Here is a 27,698-nt window from a genome sequence, read left to right on the forward strand (position 1 = left end):
CCATCACGTGCGGAACAATCATTCCCGAGGAGTATTTCATAGTGATGCTCGTTTACAAGCTCCCCAACATGACAGTAAGAGAAAGGGAGTGGGTGTGGGAGAGCCGAAGGAATCAACCTTTGATTGTAATCGCTTCAAACGGTATCTGGATTGTCACTCACAAGCTACAACTCGCATCACTGTTAGCTGGGACTTCAGCCCAGCAGAACTACTACACAGAAGATGGAGAATTGGTGATGCAGGCTGCTTTATCCAGTACAAAACCATGAACTCAGCTACTGTGTATAAAGGTTTTAATATCAGTATAAATAGGGCACAGTTACAAAAAACTGCAAGACTGGAGCAATGGAATTTTGACTTAAAAACCTTGAGTGAGGCCTTGCTCTTCAGAAACACACACAACACACAGACTGCAGGGTGAAGGGAAGGCGTGAGCACACATACACCATCTTGCCTTGAACCATTCAGTACAAAAATAGCAGTAGAAAGATGGTCTCTGAATTGCTGGCTGATCCCTTGGTTGTGCCTTAACTGGACTCTGACTGCGAGGGAGAGGCAGATCGCACCTTGTGTTAAGAGCAGAGTTAATGCCCAGCGGAAAGTTGATCTCCTCTCTCCATCCAGCCACAGCTTTCCCAGCTGAGGTACAAGCTATAAAAATAAAGGTTTTGACTGTTCAGCACTTGTACCCAGCCAGGACGCTCTAGCAGATGGAGCAGGCAGGCTGTGCACGTGGGCTGATCACTGAAGAGCTGCTTTCAGCTTTCCTTACATTCACGCTGCTACTGGGTTGCAAGAGTTCAACAGGATCTCACTGCTGCTGTTACAGCTCGGTGTACACCGCTGCCCACACCAGGCCTCCCTCCCTTTCCCCGTCCTTGTTGCGAGCTCTGCCAAAGGTGATGCCTTCTGCGGTGGACACGAATCGCTCTGCTGCAAGTCCTGAAAAGGGAGGCAGGGGCAGGGCAGAATCTATCTCTGCACGTGCCGGACAAAGGCCTGCACAAGCTGGAACAAAGGCTCCTGCCCCTCAGGACCCAGCTTGGAGGCAGACTTTCCTTGGGGAGAGGGAAGAACCCCGCTGGCAGGTGAAGAGGGACCACCGCGGCGGAAGTAACGAGACAGGCTGGAAAGCAGTGTACTCTGAAATCAGAAGCATGTAACAAGTTAGCTTCTTACAAACACATGCCCCCCTCCCTCCCCAAACCAGGTGCCGGTGGCGCAGGAACAGGCGCCAGTACACGCAGCCCAAGATCCCTGAGGCTGTTGACTCATGCTGGGGAACAGGCTTCATTGGGCAGCCAAAGACAAATGACCTTCTCCCACAAGACACATTTACAATGCAGAGCGAGGAAGGATGGTACAAGCTGCTTACCAGCTCGGAGCTGAGCTCCTGTTTCATCCGCTGCTTATCACGGGGATGCACCGCTGGGTCTCTCAAGTACCGAACAGCCTGGGAGATGAGCAGGTAGAAACAGTTTTCCATTGTAAACATAAGCAGAGACCTGTGCAAAGAAACACACATCAGAAGGAGCCAAAAGGATCAGCACACTCTAGTTTCGAGGTGAAATACACTTAGAAAGACTTCGCACACAGGATATGAGGAAATGCTGTTACTGTTAACATTCTGCTCAAGTATTGATACCCAAAAGCTATGGTCTGCAGACTAGAAACTTCTGTCGGCCATCAGGAAAGTCCAATGTAAATGTACCGATAAGTAAGCATCAAACAACTCTCTACACTGCATCTTAGGATGGGATGGCTTCATACACCCTCCCAAAAAATATCCCTGATTGCTTTGGAGAGCTTCTGATGGACTATCTGAACTCCTTGGGTTCAGAGTGAGCAGCTCTGAAGCTACAGGTATCCCTGTAAACCTCAATTCTGAGCTGAGGAGCATGAGGTTCCACTCCTTCTTTGGCCATGACTAAATCGAACAGCTAGAAACTCACTTGAGGGTTTTGGTTCCCTCTTGCATATTCAGCCCTGCAGCCTGAGGGAAAGGCTCCTTCTTCTTATCCAGCTGAGAGGGGAAAAAAAAGACAGGCGTTAGAGACAGGAGACAGAAAAGAGGAAATACTCCTACTCTTCAAAACATCAGATGAATGAGTGCTCTGAGATCACTGCAACTGCTGTGCTCTCCCAAACAGAGAAAAGGCTAGTACCTCTCCCAACATGTTCAGGGCCACGTTGACTGTGGCAAGGAGGGTCCCAAAGGAAGGTGCGACATCTGAATCAAAGGCTGGTGTAGTGAAACTCAGAACAAAGAGCACGTTGTACTCTGCAAGGTCCAGTGACTGTGGAGAAAAAGAAAGAGGAGTGAGTGACCCCTGAGGCCATGAGCATGCTATTGTTATAGTAATGGGAATACCTAGTCCCTGTATCACGCTTTTTGTATGGAGAACCAGAAGCACCAACATAGTTTCCCAAATCTCAAGTATACAGATGGAGCAGTGGAGAGCGTTCTGTACAGTACTGCACAATCAGACTTATATGGCTCTCCTCACACAAATGAACCTTCTCCAGCTCCCAAGCTGTACAGCTTGCCACCAAGTGGCAAGCAAAAGTAATGACTGTTTCCAGATTGTTTTCAAAAGTCCAGACATATGTACCTAGAGGCACGGGAAAAGGAAGTTAGCTATCCAAAAGTTAGCAGCAGGACACTGCCAGAATCCAAGATTAAACCTTCCTTTTCTGAACTTGGAGATGAGCCACCAGGTCACACCAACACAGGATAACGAGGATGTCTTTTCTGAAGAGTGACATACTGAGGATACAAACCTAGCTGGGTTATTAGTCTGCTCCAGTAAGGTTACACATAACTGGAGGGAACTTGGATCACACAAAAGCTCAGCCAAGCCTTCCTTCCACACTGATCAGTGACCAGTTCCAAAGGGGAATTTCTTGGGCCTTGCCTCCCTGCTTTGTACAGCAGGCAGAGGTATGGTGGGGTCATTGTCTCAAGAAGGACAGAATGTGCCTTACGGCTTGGACCCAGAACATCACTTGAAATGCTGGAAACTTCCCCCTTCAGGGAACAGCATCTCTCCTCTTGCTCTACCTGATCAAGGAGGATTTGGCAGACATCAGGGGTGAAATGGCGCAGGGCAGCAAGAGATTTGCTGAGGATTTTCAAGAGGCTGTACTGCACTGTCAGCAGTGCTTTCTGCTCTGCTGCCTCCGACTCAGGGCTGGGATGCTTGGAGGAGGCTTGTGGATTACGCTGCACTCGTGGAGTCACACTTGATGGAAGAGAATCACCATTTTTTGTCTGTGGGGAAATAAAAAAATAAAGCCTTGAATACAGATATGACTATTTTGCACTACTTTCAGGCAAAAAAAGTGCTATGAACAAAAGGAATGAGGAAATAAGGCACCCAAAGTCAGTCACCCACTAGAAGCATGAGAGTCTACACTTAGGGTGCGTTGGGGGAGGCACTGCATTGCAGGGAGGCAGCTGCAGAGGCTATTTAGATTCCACATTCCAGAAAAAAGAATCTCTAATGACACACCAAGCAGTAGCAATGCATCATCTCCATCTCATGAATCTAAGGATTCCCCAAGAACAAGAGCTATCTCTCTTGAACAAACTAAATCAGATCAAGGACACCAGGTCAACAGTGGCTTAATTAACGGCACTACAGAGTACTACAGCAATGCAGCCTTCCTGCTGCAGTGTAGGCAGCTATAAAATGATAATTGCACCATTCAAACATAGGCTGCTACTTCTCTGGGACTGGCTTTACACAGTCCAGAGTTTATTAGAGTCCAGACTACTCTTTGCACATTTTTTTTGCTGTGGAGAAATGCAAATCCTTACTATTGATGATTGTCAACAATCACCACTAGGATTACTGACAATCAATTCAATATCCAAGAGCCTGGATATTGAATAATATTTGCCTTTTAACAAGGAGCATGGGCATGCAACACTCCTGACTTAACAGTTTGGCTTACTGTCCCCATCCTCACCTGCAAGTAGTGCTGGAGCATTTTGCGGCTGTGCAGGAGGGAGGTACAGGCCTGACACAGGTAACAGAGATTCACCTGAAATAAATAAAGTGAGGGAGAAATCTCTTAAAAGCTCAAAACTCATCAATTCACTACCATTGGTGGAAGCTAGAAAATCCAGTCAAAGAGAACACTGTGATTATAAAGGATCAATGCAGTCTCTTGATTTCCCAGTATTTTCTCTGAGTTACCTGGCACTGAGAACTGAGAGTAACATACTGAATTTTCCAAGTTATTTTTCCAAGCTATCACCCCTCTGTCCCCAAGAGTTATCTTTCCTCACTCAATTCAGAGAAGGTACTGATGCAACAGATATTTAAATGGCCTCAGCAGTAATTCCTATTAAAACAGCAGTAGTAAAAGGGTGATACAGTGCCATTTTCTCTTAACACATCGAAATCCCCGTGCTCCAAGGCAATGTATTATCCACAGCAGTATCCCAATTCCTACCTGCATGTCCCTCATAAGCTGTGGCAAGTGGAAATGCCACTCCTTTGTGAAATTTGAGAGCTGAAGAATGAAGCCAACAGTGTGATCAGCCTCTTCCAGGCAGGCCAAGCTCTGTACTGTCCGTACTGCATTCAGGCACTTGAAAGGAGAGAGAAGTAAATCAGGGCAATGACAGTTAAAATCACAAAAATCCAATTCCCTCCTCTAGAAGAAAAAGCTGAAGATGCAGAGGATCTGCCCCCCTGGGGACAGAAAATGTATTCATGAAAGTTAGCCACACAGCACATGGGTCAGTCTTGGAGCACTTTATATTCTTTGTCAGAGGTCAAAGCATTTCACGAACTGTGCTGCCATACGAGAAGACAGCTATTTGTCTAGGGAGCATGCTTATAAACAAGTAATTCAGCACCTACGTACAAACAGGACTCCTCAGCACGTCTGCACCGACACAATCCAGCCAGTACAGGTATTTCAGTATCGCAGGACATGAGAGCTTGCCAACCCAAATGGTGACTGAACCCTGACCACAGCATTTTCATTCTTTGAGCAAGGCTGAGCTGAAGCCACCTCCAAGAACAGCCTTCATACTTTTCTTTCCAGACCAGACAGCCACAAAGTGAGTTCCCATCACACTCTCACTTGGGCTACTGTCTTGAGTAGGCATATTAAACACCTGTAGCAAAGTTACAACCCCAAGAGTGAACAGGATGAACAGATGGTGACTGCCCAGCTCTAACAAGTGTCGTAATAATCATCGCTGCCTGGCTGCATGGCTTGTATATTCTATCCTCCTTCCCCCACTATTCAATTATTTCCACTGTAAATCTTTCTGAGGCAGGAGCCTCTTTTCAATGCTTCTGCCCTTTCTGACATGTTTCCACTGCTATTGCAACACAGAAGCCAAGGGAACCATCGCAGAGGAAGTACATGACATACCTGAAGAATCCTCTCTTGATGAACACCGACAAAGTCCAGTGCTTCTGTCAGGAAGTTGTATCTAAGTGTTTTAAGAAGACGCTCCATCAGTGACATGGAGAGACGATAGACCCCAGGCCAAGAGGGGGCATCCAGAGACTTTCGAGATGAAGCGGATGTCTGAACAAATCAGATACAAAAATTAATTACTTATTTACACTGCTGCCCAGCAAAGCACACACCACAAACCCTCCACACCATTTTGGTAGTCTCCAGGCTCTAAAGGCAGCTGCTGTCCTTCCCAGAGCAGGAGGGCTCTGCTCCAACCACAGCATGGTGGACAAGGCATGGCAAGCTCTCCTGGCATATCCCACCCAAAAGGAAGTAGCACCCACCTGAATGGCTCCATTAGTGCTGAGCTGGTACACGCTCAAGAGGGGCAGGCAGACACTCTGTGTGACACCAGCTCCAGCCACTGCTGCTGCTCCCTACAAGAGAGAGAACAAACTACTGTTTATTTATGATTCTGAGAATGATTGAATTTCAGGTTGTGTTAGTAAATGCTGTTTGTTAAATCTGCATGCCTGTCTCCTCTCTGAGACTAGAGAGACTTATTTTGCATTAGATATTTCTGTCCTTTGCACTGTCACCACCCTTTTAGAGAACTTTCATCTACACACACTTCTTCTATGTTGTTAAAATTCAGTATCAAGAAAAGCAACACTGTTCTTCCAGTAAAATCTAACCTGCATAACTGTACTATGAATTCCATTTCACTGTCACCTGGTTTGGTATATAATCTTTGAAAAGGGCTGGCTTTGGAATGACCTTGCTTTCACCTAAAGCCCAACCCAAAGTTGAATTTGTAACAGATAAATAATGCTTTATTGCAACTAATGAGGAAGCAGGTTCCAACACTTAATGCTGTTTTAACAGAAGAATACATTCAGTGAAAGTGCCTGCTCTAAATTACAGGGCTGCTCTAGCTGGCCCAGCTCTTCCATCTGAGACATCCCATTATCAAGAAGAACAAAGCAAACTAAGCAGGTGTACACACAGGACCTGCTGCTTGCCAGCCTCTAAGACACCCTTTATCTACAGATCGTTGTTCAGACACATCACAGACAGAATAACGAGATATATGGTTCCTATTAAAAATGTATAGCTATACTCTCTAATTTCTCTGCATCTCTCACCTGTTGAGTCCTTGCTAAGGTCAGCAGTAAATGTAATGAGGCCTCTGTGAAGTGAAGGTTTTGTTTAACTCTCAGACTGATCTCCAATGCGGCAAAGATAGTAGGAAGCACAGGGACTTTCCTAGTAATCTGTAGCCAGTAGTCTCCGTCTTCATCAACTTCACAGAGCTCTTTAGCCAGATGCAGACCCAGAACACATACCTGCAGTGACAAAGATAGGAGAACAAGGTATAGGCTTGACATGTATAGCATGAAAATCCTGAAAGCATTTACTAACATAACCTGAAGTTTAATCATTCTCAGAATCATGAATTAAGACACCCCTCACATTATACTCTGCACACTTCCTGGCTGTATTAGCAATTGTGACACTTTTAGGACAGATCTGAGAGGCAGCAACAGCCAATTTCCCAAACTGATGCATGCCAAAAAGACATGGAGTAATTCTGAGACAGAAACTGCCAAAACCTCCTTTGAAGGCCAGCAGGCTGCAAGGGAAAGTTGTTCCAAACATACACGGAACTTTTGTCTAGAGAGAAGAAACATGGCTGCAAAGCAGAGAAACAGGTCTTTTACCCCATCTCGCTGGTCCTTGTGCTTAACTCGGGAGGCATCATCTGTTTCCATGCTGTCCTTGTCATCTGTAGCATCTCCCAATGTCAGGCTGTGTCGAGTCTGATCAAAGAGCGCAATGACCTCATCTTGGAGTGTTTCACACACGCTCAGCACCAGCTGGGAGTACTGTGGGATCTCATTCACTGTGACACACACAGAACAGGCAACAGTTTAACACATACTCCTTGTACTTAGATTTCCACTTGAACTGGTAACATCACTGGGCACATTTCTTGGGGTTAGTATTTACTCTGTTTTCATTTCAAAAACCTACAAAACAGAAGGGGAGGAACTGTGACTAAGTTAGATGATTAAGCCTAGGAGGACATAATAAAGGATTAGACAGTCATCTGGATAATAAAAACATGTCGTTTTCCCAAGAATTCATATAAACTCATGACATTTCAAGGCACAAATCAAGCACTACTATGGACAGATTATTCCGTAACTGCTCACTACATTACTTCCTACCCATTTCTCCAGATTGCTGGTACTGGCCAGTGGGGACAGTCTATGTTCTGTGGATCTGTACAAATACTACATTCTCATCAAAACTATTATAATAAATTACACCACCTTTTACCAGCATGACTGGAAACTCAAATTCAACAGGAAAGAAAAACATTCAAAAACAACCCAATCCTCCAATTTCTATTTATTTTCAAAAATATATGGGCTTGCAGAGCCAAAGCAGTGGGACAAGGACTACACAGAAAGGTGAGCTGATACACTTCTCAACGCTACACTTGCCTTTGTATGAGTTGTACAGAGAAATACTGCCCAGATTCCACTGAGGGTCTTCAAGTTCTACTGCAATGTAAGATGCCCCAACAAGTGGCAGGAATAATGACCAGATTAGTTTCTCTGGTTTGTAACAAAATGTACCCTCAGAAGACTTCCTTGTGTTTGGGTCTTTTGTTATCTCTAACTAGAAATTCATGTCAGAATCTAAGTCCTACAATCACTCTGTGAGATGGCATTTCTAGGGTGTCCCTCCCACACCTGCTCAAGTATTTTCTGAAACAGATGGGAACCCTAACTTGTCTCTATCGAACTGATCAAATATGGGGGTTATTGTTGGGGAAAGACATGAGAAGGGAAGACATACACATATTGTGAATGATAAACCTCTTTCTAAAACTAGCCAAAATAAGTAAGAAAAAGTAGAGAAGTCCCACAGATTGGTGACTATATTCAGCATCCTGTACTACTAGTAACACCAAAAGCATTTTTATCTTGGAAACGCTAGTGTTAGGGTGTATTCAGCCATGGCAGTCCTGCTCTTGACACTTGTACATACACCACCTCACCTTTCATCTCCTTCATTTGCAGCACAGTGATAAGAGCTGAGAACACTTTGGCTTTGGTTTTCTCCATCATCTGCTGATCTGCCTGTAGTACTCCCTCCAGAATCTGCGTCAAGGAGTTTATGATTTTATCCACAGAACACAACTCGCTGACAACAAAAAGGAAGAGCTCTTCAGATTAGACAAGATCCCTCAATAGATATATCGGCTTGATTGAGCTGTGTGGATCATAAGTTATATGATCCACACAAATAAAAGCAGTTCTTCCAAGTAAAGTTTAAGTCACTACCTGGATCTCACTAAAGACATTGCACAGTACAGTGAGAATGCAGGACTGACTATCACAAAAGCTTTTTTGATACACTTTTCACCAGCAAGCAGGAAGCCAAACCATAGATGTATTACTAAAAGAGATTTCAGCAACAACCTACAGGTATTTGCCATCCCAAAAGAGAACTCTAGGATAAGGCTTTGGTTTCCTCCCCAAATCACAAAGGGAATCTCACTAGAGCAAAACACTTAATCTCCCAAAAGTGTTTATATTTAGCAGTGACTAATAGTTATCCAAACAAAATACCTACCTCTTCCACTGTTTGAGCAGGATCAGAAGAAGAGTACAGAGCATAGACCCCAGCTGCAGACAGGATACTGACATGGGAACTAGAAGCTAAGAAGAAAGAGTTACAGTTGCAACAGTCACATCGAAGAACGCTTAAGAAATCCTCAGCCCGAGCACTGCCACTAAATGACCGGGACCAGGTTTGTTCTTCAGCAGCTAGCAGCATCGAGGGAACCGGAGTCAGGACCCTCTGCAGGGTCACTCAGTGATGACACAGACAAAATAAAGACTTATAAGCAGCTCATCAATTCAGGCAGACATACTTTGTTTCAGCCCAATTTCACAGGATCTAAAAAAACCTATGACGGCAAGCAGCTGCAGAAGTAGAACTCCTCATAGTACAAAGGAGATGAGCAATTGGGAAATTAAAGAACTGACAAGAAGCAGCACCTACCAAAACCTTGGTCCCATTTAGCACATCCAGAAACAACTGCTGATGAACTGCAGAATCAGTCAGATGCATTATATCCGCCTAAGATCCACAAAGATAGAGATCAGTCACGCACAACAAACGATGCACCTTCTTAGCAGTCTAACATCAGTCTACTGTTTTAGTTACTTTAAGAATTCACCAAATTTTACAGCTGCTGAACAATGCAGTTTTACAGAAATCACTGAAGTATTACGCTAACAGGTGACAAGAAGTCAGCGATGACTGATTTCCCTAATGGTGCACCCCTGCCTCACTTGACTCAGCAGAATCTCTTCAGGATTACAGAATTACTCATAATTGCTAAAAAAATTACTGACCACCTCCCTCGACTAAAAAAATTGACAAAAAATTCTGACTACAGAATTGCTAAAAAAATTACTGACCACCTCCCTCCTCTGCTCAGACAGACAATATGCTCATTTTGATCAAACAGCAAAACCCCACTTACTCTAACCTCTTGTACCGTGCTCATGACAACTTGTGTTGTAAGCATATACACAGGAAAATTGAAAGAAAAACCAGTGAATTCTTCATTGTAGCTTAGCTGGCCCTGAGAGTTGACATTGTATTATTTGAAATGTTAATTTCAGAGTATCATGAAAGATAAGAGGTAGCTCTTACATGGGTAGTAGAGATTATCAGCAGCATCCGCCAGGCTGAGATCAGCATTTGATATTCTGTCATGGAGGCACAGCTGCTACCCTCTGTCTCTGCCACGTGATATGCCAGTAACTTCACATATTCTGACCAATAGGCAAAGCGCTTTTTGGTGGAGAAATTCTTCAGCGTGTCTTTCAGGGACTGATCCAGTGAGCCCCTGACCAAATCAAAAGGAGAGGTTACCTTCATTTATTCTTTGGTCAGAAAATACAGTTCTTCTGAGATTCAGGTAGGAAAGCCAAGGACACAGCTTGCAAGTGAAGGTTATTCCACATATTAGACCTGTGCAAGGAATCCCACTTTTTGCATCAAATTGTGAAGGAAAAGCATGATCCCTCAAGAAAATCTATGATTTTAATTGTTTTTTAAGCAGAGATTTTAGTTAATCCTGACTTTTCAACATATTAAAGGGCAGTTACGTTCAGGGAAACAAAATGAGCAGGAGAAAACGACTAAAATGTTATTCAGCAATCACTATCATAGGTGTACTTAGTTTAGTTTACAATTAGTTTTAATAAATATAGTATATTCTCATTCCAGGATGCCAGGAAAATACTAATACTAACATTTTCACCTACAGGCTGCAGAAACACTATAACATCTCTTTCTGCAATTGGTGATTGCAAGAGTCTCAAACGCATGTTTGTGATTTCTTTATAAATCACTGTTCCTCCCCATTTTCACAGGATTATATGTACTTTGTCCCTCAAGGCCTGCTTGGTCTATCAAGATTTAACACACGCAGTTTAGATAACTAAAAAGTACAGGGACAAAGGACAGACTACCAAAGACTCACTTGACAACATAGTAGATCTCCAAACAGATGATTTTCATAATTAAGGCACAGGTATCCAAGACACTGAGCTATAAAGACAAAAAAAAAAAAAACAAAACCAAAGAAAATCTGAGCACCTAGCTCTGCAGGAATTCTGATTTATCCATACCCATCCACTTGCAGTGACAGATACTCCAGATTTGCAGGAGATTTGTTTCTCCCATGATAGCAATAGTTATGTCATTTGACTATGGACTGGTGGTAGTAAGGAAAGAATGCTGTGTTCAAAGTGGCACTTTGAGTGAGAGCACAGGACTTCCATAATGAAAACTCCCACAGAAAGGAAGAATAACAAGAACCTAACGGATTCCACTAGTCAGCCTGAGCTATGCCTAAAAAAAAAGCTTCTTTTGCCAAACAGCACGCGACGTATAGGATGGATACACTACAGACAGCATACCTTACAAAGAGTTAGTGTTACCACAGATGCTAGGTAACATCTAATTTTCTTTCATATGTGAATAAAAAGCAGAGAATTTCAAAAGGCAGTTCATAGCTGTACAGTCTCTGCAAAGCCAGAAAGCATACACTTCATCTCCTGCCTGTGTTTAAAGCACTTGATCGTACTTCCTTTTAGAAAACTGCAAGCAGAGGGAAGAGCCATGTACATCACTTAGAAACCTTTTTTGAGAAGTGCATAACTACCTGCATTTTGTTTGGATGTAACTCACCTCTGATGATTCTGAAGGTGGAGGAAGAGTCCCAAAGAGGGGATTGGTTAAATTTTCCCAAAACTTTGGCCTAAAGAGATATATAGAGAAGTAATATCAGTTATCTCCCCGACACCACAGGCCTAGCAGCATTTTGACTGTTCCAAACTTCACAGAAGATATGCTTTTGCAAATACAAGTTTACACAGCTTTGTACAAAAGAAACAGAACAAGATATATTTGCTTCTGAACATGTACATAGGGGCTTCTCATCTTCTTTCCTGAGAGACTAAGTTCAAAGCCAACACACTGCATACCCTTACCAGGGCACACACAGACGAAGATGCAAATGTCCCTGAAAAGTCTGATGAACCAAAGAAAAACCGTTTTGGACAAAAGGAAGGAAAATGCATTGTAGAAAAACAACAACTCACTTTGTCCTCAGAACTAGCATGGCGCTATCTCGACGGTCCTGCCACAGAGCATGCAGGAAGGCAATGGCAGCACGATGCAAGAGAGGAGGGCACCAGTACCTCTCCTGTTGTTTGGAGTCTATCAGCTCTAAGACTACTTGGAGGCAACTCCACTCCCCTAAGCTGAATTCCTAAAGCAAAAGGACACCAGAGAGGTTACATTGCCACAGAAGCACTATGTAGGCACCTATTAAAGCAGAATTTGCTTGATTCCACTTTAACAATACACCGACAAATAAATCTTGAGCACATGATGCCATCGTGTATTTTGTATATAACTACAAGGAATATAGTCGTAACACAGGAGAGAGAAAAAAAAGTTTTTAGGGGAATAAAAAATGAGCTAAACTAAGACTTAGTTACACCAAGTGCCTTCAGAAGGTCCCAACCCAAGAAGACCTTGAAAGCACCACAATGGGTATTCTAGAAAACTGATATTGTCCATTGTACCTCAATCTTCAGTTTTCTCACTGACTGGCCACTGTCAAGAGTCAAGAGAAGGGGCCACAGGGATCTTTGGTCTGACCCAGTTCTTATGTGAACTCAGTATCTCCCTTGAAACACTGGGGAAAGTTTCTCTTTGGTTACAGGGAAAAGTGAACTGGGATAGCAGCACATCCATTAATTGCAAGCACAAGCTGCATTTATCTGTACATTAAGCACATCAGGTTACATGTAAGAACTATCAGATTTTAGAGCCTAGTGCCATAAGATCTGCTTTGAATGCTACCATAAAAGACTAGTGAGTCCTTGGGCAAATATCTGCTATTCTACCTTTGACCCATCACTGCCATCCTTCACTTCCAAGTTCAGGAACAGCTCAATGAGCCCAGGTTGTGTCTCCACCGCAACTGTGAGGAATTCCAGTATCATGACCTTAATACGCATGTCCTCAATCTTGCTCTGCAGGCGGGTGAGGAAGGCATCACGGATGGCAGCAGCATCACTACCAAGGCAGGCATAAACAGACATGGGAGCGACCTGCAAAAGGAAAGAAACATCAGATGCAAGAATAACTAAACTCTACAGAATACTTCTTCTCTATATAAAAGGTGTTTTGCATTTCAAATTGAAACTCCAAAATACTTTATATTGGATATCATATATCTTAGTTCGTAGTATCATACACATATGATACTACGAACATATGTGAGGGAACTCAAAAGTAAGCTGTTGTCATTAAGCAGGAAGAAACTTGCAAAGTGATCCAAATTTTCCTCTTCGGCAGTTCTGCTCTATCCCTCACCTATTTCTCAAGGGTTACGACAAAACCGGACAAGACAAGGAGAAAAGCAGTTTTGGAGTAAGGTTTCTTGAAATAAATAAGCCCAGAGCTGGATTTATGTCCTTTAATAAAACTGCAAATACCTTCTCAGAAGTTTAGGAGCCAAAAAGAGCAAGTCTGAAAGGCTAAGTTGAAAGTTCCTGATAAAAACTTAAACAGGATCCTCATCACAGTAAGATGTTAAAGTTCTAGTTAAGAAGGTATAGGAATTGTATTTAAGAATGTGACTTGAGAACGTTGCTCAAAGAAGTGGAAAGAGATCAACTGGAGGTGCAAATACTTTGCATAAAACATCCCACTCATGTGAAGCCTCTCAGTGACTGAGTGACTTCTGAAACAGCAGAGTATTACATTAAAAAACTAAGGGGCCTTTATATGATTTTTAATGTGCTCTACCTTTCAGTCCACACTGCCTTCAACTGACTTGCATTAAGCTCCCTGATACAAAAAAGCCTCAAGAAATTATCTTGAAAGAATTTCAGTGGTGGAATCAGTCACAAGGGGAGAAGCAAAGGAGCACTTGGGCTAGTCTCATCTTACCGTAGCCAGTCGTTTGAGCAATTGGATGGCCAGGCGTGGAAGTGCAGGGTCATGCTTGTGGTAGATGTATTTGGCCAAGACCGCAATAAGATTGTTTCCATGAGCACCTGGAGAACACACAATTAAAATCAAAGAGAAGAAACTGCAACAAGATGTAAATATTTGCCAAATAATGATTTCCATAGCAGAAGGTGAGAACTAGGTCAGTCTTCCAAAAGAACAAGGCATGGGCCCAGCCAGAGGTACTAATGGCAGCTGATTTACTGTATTCTGTAATTACACCATCTCATTACAAAGCAGCAAACAATAAGCCACATTTGCTTAATACTTTAGAAGCTGTCCCAGAGGAAAAGAATGCCTTAGAGGAGGGAGAATAGGCCTTCTGCCATCACTAGAAACCACTTTTTGGAACCTTGAAATCTTAACTACTGTTTGTAACGAGACACACACTGACTATCTGCAAATAACAAAAAAGCATAGCTGCCCAGGCTGTCCCCATGGAAAAATACATACCATGCTGCGTAAGTGCCTGTTCTAGTGGAGATACCACACTAGAGGGAGGTTTCAACCGGATGACATTATTGGTAACAGAGAATGCCAGCTTAACTGTTTGGATCAGCAGCTGACCTTGGCCTTGTGACTCATCACTGTGTTTCCAAAAAGAAACCAAAGTAAGTAACTGTGTTGACAATCGACATTTATTATTTGCACAACATTCAAAGAGGAAAGTCTATACTCTGTCAAACAGAGGTTATAAGACATTTTTACTCAGACTGTCATGTCACCGCACAACAGCTGCTGAAAACAAACCCCTGCATATCCACACAAAATAGTCTACCCAGCCCCAAGTTTTCAGCATCAAACAAAAAAGAAAAATAGCCTGTCAGCCTGTTGTCACTTTTTTTTCCCCTCTTTGGGATACAGAGATTTAAAATGTCTTAAGACAGAGGAAGAAACATTTACAGAACCAATCTCACAGAAATTATAGTATACCAAAACTGTATGAAGACAGAAAGCTGCCTCTAAGTCTGGTATTTTCCAAGATTTTCCTTATCAGATAAACATTCTGAAGAGACATTAATGCCAAAGAGGTTTCTCAGATAGGTCTCACTTTCTCCTTAACAAGTCTGGATTCCCTTCCAGACTTAGTTTTGAAAGAAAAAAATGGCAGACTGTACCAGAAACAACCTGCTAGCAAGTTTCGCTGGCTGTGTGTCAAGTAAGGTTGGCCAGGAAAAGAGAACAGAGGAAAGATGAGAGATTCAAGCCTCAGTGAGAGCCACATAAGGAGGTTAAAGCACTCAACACTGGAGACATCTTCAATACTTCCAGAGTACTGCAAGCTGCCTTTAGAACCACCCTGAAAAAACTGATCATCTCTAGCACTTGCAAAAGTACAGTTAAAGCTTCATTAAAATTTATTCATGAGCATAGCTTCACTTGAACTCTGGTGTTACTGGAAGATACAAAACTTCTAACATTGGCTCTAATCTTCTCGCTTCCGATTCACTCATGCAATCTTATAAATTGCATTCAAATGAATTCTTTATTAAAAAAAAATGTAACTGCTAGCAAACATTAAACAATTGAGCACATTTACACCCACCATAATACTCTAAATGTAATTTAGAAATAGAAAATTAAAACAACTGCATGAAATGGACAGTGTACAGAAAAGACTATATACAGATCTGGAACAAACAGGCTTGTTCCTCCAGACCATAGAAGGCAGGCTGTCATCGCTAGCAGCTATGCTGATTTCCTGTTAAGTGCAATCAATTAAAGCTACACTTCAGATATTATCATTTGCTTCTTTCCTCACACTACTGAAACCAAACAGACCACTCACCTACTAGACTGGGAGGCCATTACCATATCAATAGTGTCCACACCAATTCCCATGATGTTAATGACAGCTTGCCCTGCTTCAGTGTTGGCCAGGCTGAAGATGCACAAGGACTGAAGGCTGGGGGCATTGCTGTGACAAATGAACAACACAGAACATCATCACTAGGGGCACTTGCAGTATTTTCCCACCAACCACTTAGAAAACTACCACAAAGTAACCTCTTCGTTTCTACACCACCACTGACCCCTACTTTATCCTCCCTTCTACTTTCTTCAGAGTGGATACACCAAATAGGAAAAGTGGATGGCACTCTGTCCCAGGAAATGTATTTACTGTTTTCTCTTTCTTCACCAGGTATTCTAAAAAACAATGTCTGCCATCTTTTTCTACCCTTCCTGTACTCAGTAACACTGAAAAGAGCTAAAAACAGCACTACACAACCATACCAGTTCATTCCTAGTCATTTACATTCAAAAACTGAAACAAAAAGATAGCAACAGATCCCTCCTGCACCGTAAGCCAGGCTAGTGCAGATCTGAAATCCATCACCTGTCTTACCTGCTGCGAGGATCCATTTCAGGGCATAAATTCAGTATAGCGTGGATCAACTGCAGAATAAGGCATCCTAAAACAGAGATGAAATGGACTACTCAGTTTTCAGGAAGATCTGTTGCCGAGTTCCTAATATTTTCAAAGAAATCACAGCGTCTAGCAGTACTGGTAGACATACAGATCAAATCCCAAATGGCTGCTAGAAAAGGTATGATAAAAATGCAGTAAAAATTCACACATCCTCTCTGAGAAGACAGGTGATCCTTTTTATGCCCTCCTCCTCCCCACTGACAACATCCTTACCAATTTTCTCTCTCACTCCATGAGAGTTGTAACGCCATTTGTGGTAATTTGGTAACATCTCCTTCAAGACAAACACAATGCAGGGCACAAGTCCTTGGCTCTGGGTGCTACCAAGTTGTCCCTAGGAGAAAGAGAAATGTTGTCCCCCTTCTACTAAGATGTACAAGAAACCTTTTGCAGGAAGATATGCCATAAGTCTTTAAAGTGTGAGAAAACTGTCGAGCATGGGAACATAGATTTACAAGCGACTTTATTCTTTTGTAGATGAGATGAATCAAAACAGTTTTTTGAAAGAATCAGACTGAAGAGAAAGCACAAACGGTAGCACAGAAGGGAGTGTCCACCAATGATTACTGAGAGACCTATTGCATAGGGGATCTCAGACACAGCTGTATTTCACTTTCCTATGATAGCAGCCTACAGCTGACTTAACGTGCAGACCATTCCAGAAACACTCACCCGGACAAGAGTTGTGATCAGGTTCAGGAAGGAGATGGTAACACTGTACTCGCCTTGAGGCTGTTCTATGCTCATCAATAGGTTTCCATAGCCCCCAGCATTCATTCCCTCCGCACTGTGAAATGAGAAAGAGGGTTTATTACATGTATAGCAGGACTCTGACACGAGGGAGAGATGTCAGATGCATAGATTTCACAGTAGCAAAAAGTTCTTATGACAGGTTATGAATAGATCAGGGGAAAAAAGAAATTTTTAAAAAAAGGGCTGGGGGATCATCAATACCTAATCATGTGATTCATACTGGACACTGGATTGGCAACAAAAGGTAAGAACCCCGTATGGTGAAGGTCAGTCCAAACCTGCAAGAGAAAAAGTACAGGCATTCCCTCTCATTCGCATATACATGTCTACTAGTTCTCAAACCTAGCAAACTCAGAAGGTCATTTCCTCACCTTGGCTGGCATCCGAGCAGCTAGTACCGTCAAACAATTGACACAAGAAGCAATAACATCCACAGGGGGGGAGATTACAGTCGTTAGCCTAGAAAAAAGAAATTATGCCTAAAATGCACTGCCACCTGTGGTGTAGCCTATATACTGTTTTCTTTAATCAAAAAAGCTTCTCTCTCACTGAAGTACACAGTACTTCAGTTAGTAGTAGTTAGTACTTAGTACTTCAGTACTAAGCCTAAAACCTAACTAGGTAAATACAGACACCACAGTCTGCACTTTCAGTCTAGACTTGCCACCTCCCCCTCATACCTGAGTCAGATCAATTTACTGCAAGAGGCAAGGCTGCCAAGACAGCAGACTGTCACAGCGAACAATGCATATCCAGCAGAAAATCACTTCCCAGGCAGTTAACACCACGAAGAGAGTTAGTATGTACAACTGTTTTAACACCTGGAAGTTACTGCTCTAATGATATGCTTTATTCCTCTTTCCAGTAAATATAGCTACCGAAAAAATGCCTTTAAATAGATAAAAATTGCAGAACATTCAGGAAAGAAGCAGGAGAGGAGCCATTCAGCTGCATCAAAGCATGAAACAGTGTGTAGCCAAAATAGTCTTGAGAACTGAACGCCAGTCTTGGGGAGTTCAAGCCCTGAGCCACGCTTCTTGCAAAGCTCTTGTCACCATTCTTCCAGATCATATCTTCCCAGGCACCTCTGCTGTTAATGACTTCATGCCAGCCAGTGACGTACCTCTGCAGGAGCATGTAGATTCGCGACGTGATTGGCAGAAGGCAATCTGCTATTGATACATCAGTGCTGATGACTTTATGAACTAGATCAATTATTGGCTTGACCCTCTGGCAATGCTGAATCACATCTGGGTAAAGAAAACTAACACTAGAATGCGAAATCATACTTACACAGTAATCAAATCTAGAACAATGTACATTAATCTTACCACACATCCCCATGATCATTCCCCATACCAAAAAAACAATTATTTTATCTATCTCAACTTTTCCTTCATCTACAATTTATCCCATCTCACTAAATGTTCTTAGCCTTTTGCAGTGAATTTTATAGCATTGTAACAATAATTTTAAGAATCACATTTCTTGGAAAGTATTCCATGCTCTTTCAAAAGTATTCAGAGCAGTTCAACCCTACTATTAACCTCAAATTGATACCAATTAACAATTATTTATTCTCTTTTATACTCCCAGCCTATCTCACCTGCTGTTGATACAACATGGAGGAGCATCTCAATCTCACAGGTAAACAGTGTCCAGCTACTGTAGGAATACTCCCATCGTACCAAATAAGCTCGATCATCCAGCATCACTTGGCCCACTGTTCCCTGAGGTATTCGCAGATTGGTTTGACCTAGTCCTAAAGAATGAAGGAGCCGGTGAAATAGTCAAAAATTCACCCATGAGTTAGAAGCCAGATAAAAGAAATAAATTTCCCAAAGCATTTCAGCAAGAAGAGGTTTAGTGCAGTTTCCTTACCAAGAGGATAGAGGAGCTTTGGAGCCTGCCTTCGCCAAAGTGTGCCATCTTCATGAGAGATCACATCAGGAGGTTTATGCTTGTACAGTTCGATATAGAAGGACATTTTATCCAGGAAACTGTATACCTGCATACAGAGAGAGCTTAAACAACACCGCCGAAGAGCCAGACCTTCTTAAAAATTAATCAACCAGGTCATTTCCAGGAATAGGCAACTTTTCTTGATGTGGACAATATCCTTCTAATACACCAACCCTACTAAAACATCATTAGACAGCTCACAAGTCCAAAAACATCTGATGTAATGAATCAGGAACTTACGAATAAAGTACAACCTGAAAAATTACAGAATATCTTAATCTTCAGCCAGTACACTTGAAGAGTTTTCTAAAAGCCAGGAAACAGTGTCCTGCAACAGCACAGGATTAAAAAGGAGCCCTGTCCCCTGCCTTTTAACAAAACCTTTATGTCTGTTATCTAAGATTGCAACTGAGACAGGTACATGCAATGGAAAGAAAGAATCACACAGCACATTATCCCTGTCTTAAAATAAATCATCTCCAAAATACTAAGAGAGATCCTGTACCTTTTTTGCTGTAGATTTATCTGACACAAGGGCTTGGAGCAGCTGAAGGAGAGGAGTAAGCACATGGGGGAACATCCCACACACACTGTCCAGGATAATACCCAGACCTGCAGTAGGTTCCTGGCAGCAGAAACAGAAAACAAATGTCTTATTACTAAAAAGAAACACTGACATGGTCTCAGTATAGTACAAGGATACAGTTCCTTTTAAGTTGTACATTTAACATTAATCATGCACAAAAGTATCACTCCAGTCCTTGCACAGACTAAAGCATGAGGCAGTGTGCAAGTATAAGGCAGGAAGTAAGACTGTAATGCATTACATATCATCCTAATTCTGTGACAACAAAAAAAATAAGCATGATGCTTTTGCCAGCAGTTAGTTCAATCCTTGCAACCCCAGCCCTGGTTTAAACTATCACCTATATTAAAACTTGTTCCAGTATCCTTCAAGAGTAAAGCCAAGGCTGTACCTAAAAGGCAGGAAAGGGCAAAAGTAAATCAAAGATAGATACAAACGAACACTAGCTCCTCAGGCCCTCCTAGAAACTAACTAAATACAATCAGTCTGTTCCTTTCCTAAAAGGGGACCTTTTATCAGGTTTTAGTTATAAGAAAGGTAGGTCAAAGAAGTTGGCAACACACTCACCGTCTTCCAGAAGAGCTGAGGAATGCTGGAAGCTGCCAGAACTTCACATGCAGCATCAATTATATCCTTCAAAGGAAGAGAGGATGGAGAAAGTAAAAGTTACTTTACACAGGGGGATTTCATCCCATACAAGTTCTGCCACATCTTTGGAATTTAAATTTCCATGTTTACTAGCCAAGATGTAACTACTTCCTCTAGTCAAAACAGGAGGAAACACCCAACACACCCAAACCCAGAACACACAGCCAGCCTAAAGCCATGCTCTTTATTGTAAATGGACTGCCCGGGACAAATACATTCACTATATCTGCATGTCTTCTCAAACGTGGAAACTGAGTATGTATTATTTCTATTGCTTTGGAAATAACACATCAGCAATTATTTCAAATCCATAGGACTTCAAGTGCAAGATATGCTATTTTTCATTATTAATCAGCCAGTCTGCAGAGGTGTTTACTAAGTCTGCATAGTATAAATGCAGTAGGGAAAACAGCAAATCACTCTTCTAGATCTAAGTCACAAAGTTTGCAGTCTCAAATGCAGGATTACAATTTAACAAAAGTAATTAGCATCAGTTATGACAGGTTATTTTAAATTAGGTAACACACACAACAAGCCTTGGATGCTTACCTGCTGATTTCCCAATGTATGTAATTCTAGTGATGTCAGGACAAAGGAAAGAAGCCCATAAATACACATACAAGCTGTGCTGGCAGTACACTGGGAAGAAAGAATACACAAGGCCATTATAAGAAAGATTATGAATTACAGAACACACTGTAATTTTACTCAGCCTCCTTTACAAACTGTTGGCACATCTGAGTAACTGCCTCTTTCATTTCGTCCTTGCTGCAGTCAGCAGAGGGGCAGCAAAACAAGTATCAGTCATTAGTTAAGCACCACATTAACATCAAGTATTTCACTGAAATGAGAAATCTTGCCACTACCATTACCATCGAAATGCCTTCCAGACATCAAAAAAAGCAGCACTTGGTGTTCATAGAAATCAAAAGGATTTACTTTCACTGGTTTCCACCTATGAAATAGTTTACTCTCATACACAGTATTGTCTAATGAAACCATATTATAGAGAAGAGTGCAGAGTTAAATCATCTAATACTCAAGATCTACTATGGCAAGTACACCTATGGAGGCAAATCAACAAATGTGATTAAATGCAGCTATTCTGCTCAAAAGAGATGTAGTTCCTGAACTTACAAAAGTTTTTTTTTTTTATTCTTAGGGCATAAAAATCTGTTTCTTTCAACTTGATTTCTGATCTTCACTGAAAGAAGGTAAGATGATAAAACATGCTTTACTGCATATTCTGTTTAAAACCAGATTTAGTTTGAAAGAACACTCGTTCAAAATCATCCATCTCCCAACACGCCTTTACATCAGTAGTAGTTAAAAACCTTCAAGAGCTTACATATATGATTGTAAGAAACTCACATTCTTCCCCCCGCTGCTCAGTGATCGCAGAAGCTTTGTCAGATACTGGAAAACATTCAGCTGAATAGCAGTGCTGCCCATTCTTCTGATAATGTTTGTTGACTCCTCTGGGTTTACAGTGTGACGGAGCAGAGCCCAAGCCAAAAGCACTGGAGCATGATGTGAGACATCCCCTAACTGCAGCAGCTGATTGTCCATCTCCTGCACAGAGAAAAGACAAAAGCAAAATAACTGACATCTTCTGAAAGCGGCTCATACTCAGCAAGCATATAACTGATTGCATCTGCTTGCTAACAGTCACCTTTCCCTTGCAGGTAATTATTTCAAACGTGCAACTGACCAAATGATACTTGCAGCCTTGGTCTGTTTTTCTGCATCATTTACTGACTTATAGTTGGTCTAACCTCAGATATCTCTGTCCTAAAAGCCCTGACACCACAAATCTTTTCTTTCATCCCCTTCTGGAAAGTTCACACTGCCTATTTCTTTGCACACACCTTTCTTTAGAGAAAGGTCCAAGATAACTAAGGAAATGTAAGTGGGAGAGGAATTAATTTTGTTCTTATTTGCCCCAGAATGTTATGTGGATGTAAGTTCTTACACATGGTCAACAAAACCAAGGATTAGAAACTTACAGACATAATCTTTAAACAGCACTGCTTGGCTAACAACAGTAAGTTCTGCACTGTTAGGCCTGACAAGGGGTTACTCTGCCAGTGCTTTACCTGGTGGATGTGCTCATTATTGGCTAACTTGTGCTCCTCCGTCCTGTCATCCAAAGCACGCTCATGGAGGGAGTCAATTTCCATGCCTTCCACTAGAATAAGAGCACTAAAGTAGCTGCAAGCAGGAAAAGAATAAAACCAAGTAGGTCAGAAGAATTCAGTTGTGTTTTTTTTCAATTAAAAGCGGTCAAAAAACAACCCTTAGTTTTCTTTTGTCCAGCTCTTCTTTCAACCAATAGAAATTGCAGAAAATTAACAGCAGATAATCCAAATTTTGCCTTGAAATGCTAGTAGATGACAGATTACAACCTTCAGAACTACCATTTCTGGAAAGAAAAAAAGGTCACTGAAATTTAGAGATAGCTTTTCCACCTCTGTAACTCTCTGCCACCTGGCAGGATTTTCATTCCCCCTGGCTGCAGCTCAAGTTATGTCCCATGCAGCAAAATTAAAACATTATTGCCATTTTTGTAAGCAGACTCACAATAGCTTGAACTGAGGCAACACAGTTAATGACACAGGTCAGAGAAAGAGTGCAAGCCTCCATGCAGCCAGACTACCAGCACAGGACCGTGAAGACACAACTTCACTTTATCACTAGACCATCTAATTAGGAAGGAGTGGCACCGTGTTCTTACCTTTCCTATCAGAGGCTAGATTATGTACTAGATTAAAGTATATGGATTCCTTTCTGCTTTGCAATCATACCTTCATTTTGCCACAAACCTCCAACTTCACCAGAAAAGATATTTTGCCTTCATCACAATAAGCTTATCTTGAAATAGCAGGGATTTTAAGAGGCAGCAGCAGGAATTAAAAATGCTTTTTTCCTGAGGAAATAAATTGTTTTGCTCTGTAGTCACTTCACAAATATACATGATACTTACCCAATACGATCCACCAGGTGATCCATGCTCTCATCTACCAAATGTCTGTTGGTTTGTCTAGTGCCAAACCCCTGTTCTTTGAACATCTTTGCAAATGCCAGAAGCTCATCAGGTGCCATTTCAAAGTACGCATAGTAGAGGAAGATGACTTCCAGGAGCATGGACTGTTCACGGAGGCATTGCACAAACCAGCGGGAAACCTGACGCTCTGTCTGCACAAGGAAAAGTTCTACCATCATACATTGAAGCTCACAGGTCAGTCAAAGCAGTGAGAAACTGAGAAGTGTTGAAGCATTTCACCAGCTTGTGTAGCCAGCAGCTTGTACCAATGGCAAGGAAAGCCACTGTAAATACTGATGCTGATGCAAAGAGATTATGAACAACTACAAATAAATGGATCTGTTAGCCTAAGGCTATCAACGGATTTATTACAAAGTTCAATACGTTTCATGCAACTCACTCTGTTTCTGAGCAAAAGTGTGTTCTGTTAGGGAGAAAACAAATTTTAGGTTTCCTGGACCACAAGAAACGTCGTTTTTAACTGTATCTGCACATACGCATTCTCCAACACACTACATTTAAGGAAAGACTTTATAAGTTTAATAAATAATAGCAAGAAACAAAATACCATGAGATTTCCATGTGTTTCCCATGTAGGAGCTTCTGCTTTGTACAGCACTTCAAACTGTTTCCGGTAATTAGGAACTAGTTCCTTGTCCAACTTTTCGACACACTGGAAGTATTGTGCCTTAAATAAACAAATAAGCAAATGAACTTCTCACACGCACACTCACGTGCTTTTACAATCACAAGTGGACAACTACTACACAACTTATATGTTCAGCCTATTTCGATGACATCAGAACCAGGAAAAGGTTCCTGTACTCACTGTGTAAGGATGCCTCTCATCCTGAAAATAGGTGAGTAGATGGAGGACACAGCGCAAAATGCAGATTCTCTCTTCGTAGTAATAGTCAGCGAGCTGTGAATATGTAGCGTCACTGATATCAATTTGCTATAATGTCCAACTCCCATACAGCTTCCTCTCCCATACACTGCCAAGGCCTCCATCACAAGAATATATAGTGCTCTAATATTACTACAGTTGGAGTTTCAACTAAGCAGTTTTTAAGTTATCTGAAAAAACCCCACCTTAATTAACTTTACAGAACTCAGTAAGACATCCCCATAGGGACATGTCTATAATTACACTGCTAAGTGAGAAAACTTGGAAAAGAAAGGCAAAAAAACAGAGAGATGGTATCTCATTCCTCATTCCTATTACCCTCTGTCAGATATGATCACCAGTCTCCATTTCAGAGTTGCCACTTCAGACAATAACCTATAAACCTGTAAGCTTTGGAAAACATGGGAGCGCATGTCTGTCCAGCCTAATTCCCTGATATTAAGCCTAAAATTTCCTTTCTGCAGCAACTATTAACACTGTTCAAATCTTTATGCACATCCCTCTGTTTCAGAAGCATTTTCTAAAATCTGTTCTTTATATGAAGGAATACTTCAATTATCCCAAGATAATTTTTCCCATAGAAATAAAGTTGGTTCTCTGTCAACAGATCTTTTCAACAGCAAATACAAATGGAAACAACTAACCTTCAGCATCAGAGCCTGACTCTGCCTTTCATCCTGAAGAACCGTCTGTAAGCAAAACACAACAAAATAAAGACGTATCTACTGCAGAAATACCTACTGACAAAATACACACACAAATAAGGCAAATTTTTCTTTCCATTTCTTTTGGAAAGACAGATTCCAAAAGTACAAAGCCAAAAACACTCATTTATAACTACATATTTGTTCTTCATCTCCGCTCACTCTCCTTCACAAATCTGTAGCTTTCCTCTTTCCTGCAAGAGAGAGGAGCTGAGTTCCTGCAGAGAGATTCAAGCAGGAAGATGTACTAGAAAGTTAGGCCTGGATTTCTGCTATCACATTTCCTTAAAGCGGAACTTGAGCATTGTAGGTTCAGAGAAGAAAAGCTACAAAGCCATTTCCAAATCAGAACTCAGACTCACATGTGACCATATGCATCAGCAAACTACTGGTATTAAGGAAAGATGTGGAGTAAATAGAACATAAAATGGGAACTACGGACCTTCAGGGAGTCCCTTGTTCCCCTGTAATCCTCTTGAAGATAACACTGTAACAACTGCACACTCTGCTCTTCATCCAGACCCTGAAAAAAAGAGAGATGCTCTGAGATGAATAAAAGGCAACTGAATTCATTAAAGATGAAGACTCTCTCCAAATATTCAGGCAGCTCTTCTCTTCAAAACAAATAACTTCCAAAATATGCCAGAAGAAAATTTTTTGCATCATGCAGATGCTTGCTTTAATCAGCACTTCTGTTTAAAGCAAAATACATAAGCTTTGATGTCACTTAGATGTTGCCAGTTTAACTTCAGCAAAAAGGAGTACAACGGTGATTTGTTGTACTGGTACCACCACCAGTCACTGAATTCTAACTTCTCGCTTGAAGGAACATAACCTTGCAGGTGAGCCAACAGTATTTTCAAACAAGGCAACTGATTTCAGGGACATCAGTTTTTAGCTGAGCAGTTTCAGATGTTTTGAAAGAACCCGAGAAAGACCAAAAGCAGGTGACTGCTGCTGAAAAGCAGGGCCCTTTGCAGCAGGATGTGGTGTTAACCAGGAAAACTGAGGCACTTCAAGGTCACTAACCTCTGTTTAAAATTTTCACCTACAGCCCCAACAAGTACTTCTGATATTCTTTAGATTATTTTGAACTGAAAGTAATTTAAATTTGCCGCTATTCAACATCAAGGAGTTTACTTAAACAACAGAATCCAAATAACAATGTATTCCAATTGCAGGGATAAAAAATAATCAGAATAGGACCTTCACTCACCAAAAACTTGCTGACTCTCAGGCCCAACTCTTTTAGTGGAGCAGCTACATCTTTATCAGCTCTTATTTTTTCTGCAGAAGTCGTGCTGAAGAAAAAAGAAATTTGAGTCACGAAAAATGTAGCAATCCCAAGGAATGAACTAATGAGGCTTAATTTCAAAGTTCTCAGTTTCATCATTTTAAACTAAACATTTGCTTTTTCCCCAATGGCCTTTCAATATCCATACAACAGTATTCTGTAATCTTCCCACTAGACAAAAACTTAACATTGTTCACAATTATTACTACAATAAATGCAGGCTATATTCACTCGACCTTCTGCAGAAAGGTATTCTGGATATCTTTCCGGGATGACTGAGTGTGGAGTCACTTCTCCAGAGGCTGCACACTTGCACAGGACTGCTGCAGCTCAGCAGAGGCAAGGCCTCTAAGCTACGTAAGATTAGTAATGGCTGTAAAAATTGCTGTTACTTCTTTCTGGTCTGTACTTCATGACCAAAAATGTTATGTGGATTAAGTACCTTCTCTTACTATTCCTATTCTGAAATCTCAAGTCGTGAAAGAGAGTAAAAAAATCTATTTTTATGTAGTCAGAGAGAAATATTCAACATGCTCCTCTACTTATTAGAAGACCCCATTTTAGAGGCTAATTTCTAAAATCAGGCAATTATCATACCTTGGCGGTTTATAGTATGAAAGTCCCTCTAACAATCTCTGCCAGTGCTTGCTCAATTCTGCCGCAATCTGTGCCTACAAAAAGAACCAAATACTACTGAACGGATTCCTCAACATACACTGCCGAGCACCAGATTTCTTAAATTTAAGCGAAGCAAAGAAATTCCACCACCACAAAGGAACAACACAAGACAAGCATCTATGATTCAGACTGATTCGAGGTGCATATCGTATGAGAAAGCTCGCTGCTTTGCCTAATCACAGGAAGGGAGAGGAAATAGGAGGCAATGGACTAGGTTCAGAAACATTTGGATTTCCAACCTCTGGGCAAATTCTTGAAAGCACGGGCTCCATCCCAGAAAATAAGGAAGCAGGCTGTACCACTCATGAATACCCCAGGTCAGCCAGTCTAGAAAGCAGCACTTGTGTCCACTCCAGAAAGGGAACCACCTTTTCACATACACCCTTCCAGGTAGTTCGTGAAGCAGCTATAAACAAGGAGTGGAAGAATGAACAAGTAGCAGACATGGAGGAACACAAAATCACAGAGGAAGAGGGAAAAGCAGCAAAACATATTTTCACTACTATTCAAACAGATGTACAAATTATATATTCAGCCAAGGAGTCCATTCAGTGATGAGCAAACCTGCTTAGGAAGACACAGACTTACTGGTTCCCTTAAAGCTGATCTGCCCAGAAGAATTGTCCACAATTCTCTGCTGCTC

The 27,698-nt window shown here is 41.6% G+C and overlaps 1 protein-coding gene across 1 annotated transcript; it reads right to left on the reverse strand.

Annotated features, from left to right (window-relative positions):
* Nucleotides 1-278: 278 nt before the first annotated feature.
* Nucleotides 279-27,698, reverse strand: NUP188 (nucleoporin 188kDa; the record flags this gene model as incomplete). The annotated part of the gene is made up of 43 exons (XM_010289274.1): nucleotides 279-1,143; nucleotides 1,376-1,505; nucleotides 1,953-2,023; nucleotides 2,166-2,297; nucleotides 3,062-3,271; nucleotides 3,973-4,047; nucleotides 4,462-4,599; nucleotides 5,398-5,556; nucleotides 5,772-5,864; nucleotides 6,573-6,773; nucleotides 7,149-7,330; nucleotides 8,498-8,643; nucleotides 9,076-9,161; nucleotides 9,508-9,585; nucleotides 10,168-10,363; nucleotides 11,003-11,070; nucleotides 11,713-11,782; nucleotides 12,126-12,295; nucleotides 12,939-13,145; nucleotides 13,990-14,096; nucleotides 14,503-14,636; nucleotides 15,839-15,967; nucleotides 16,397-16,463; nucleotides 16,694-16,814; nucleotides 17,153-17,267; nucleotides 17,435-17,511; nucleotides 17,605-17,692; nucleotides 18,357-18,483; nucleotides 18,840-18,995; nucleotides 19,115-19,241; nucleotides 19,701-19,820; nucleotides 20,349-20,414; nucleotides 20,979-21,068; nucleotides 21,801-22,001; nucleotides 22,526-22,640; nucleotides 23,413-23,624; nucleotides 24,041-24,160; nucleotides 24,302-24,394; nucleotides 25,024-25,068; nucleotides 25,526-25,606; nucleotides 26,300-26,384; nucleotides 26,975-27,048; nucleotides 27,644-27,698. Coding segments are annotated over 43 exons (5,188 nt in total), but the record flags the coding sequence as incomplete, so codon positions are not given.

Source organism: Phaethon lepturus, unplaced genomic scaffold (genome assembly GCF_000687285.1).
Source record: "Phaethon lepturus isolate BGI_N335 unplaced genomic scaffold, ASM68728v1 scaffold42666, whole genome shotgun sequence".
NCBI classification, from domain to species: domain Eukaryota; kingdom Metazoa; phylum Chordata; class Aves; order Phaethontiformes; family Phaethontidae; genus Phaethon; species Phaethon lepturus.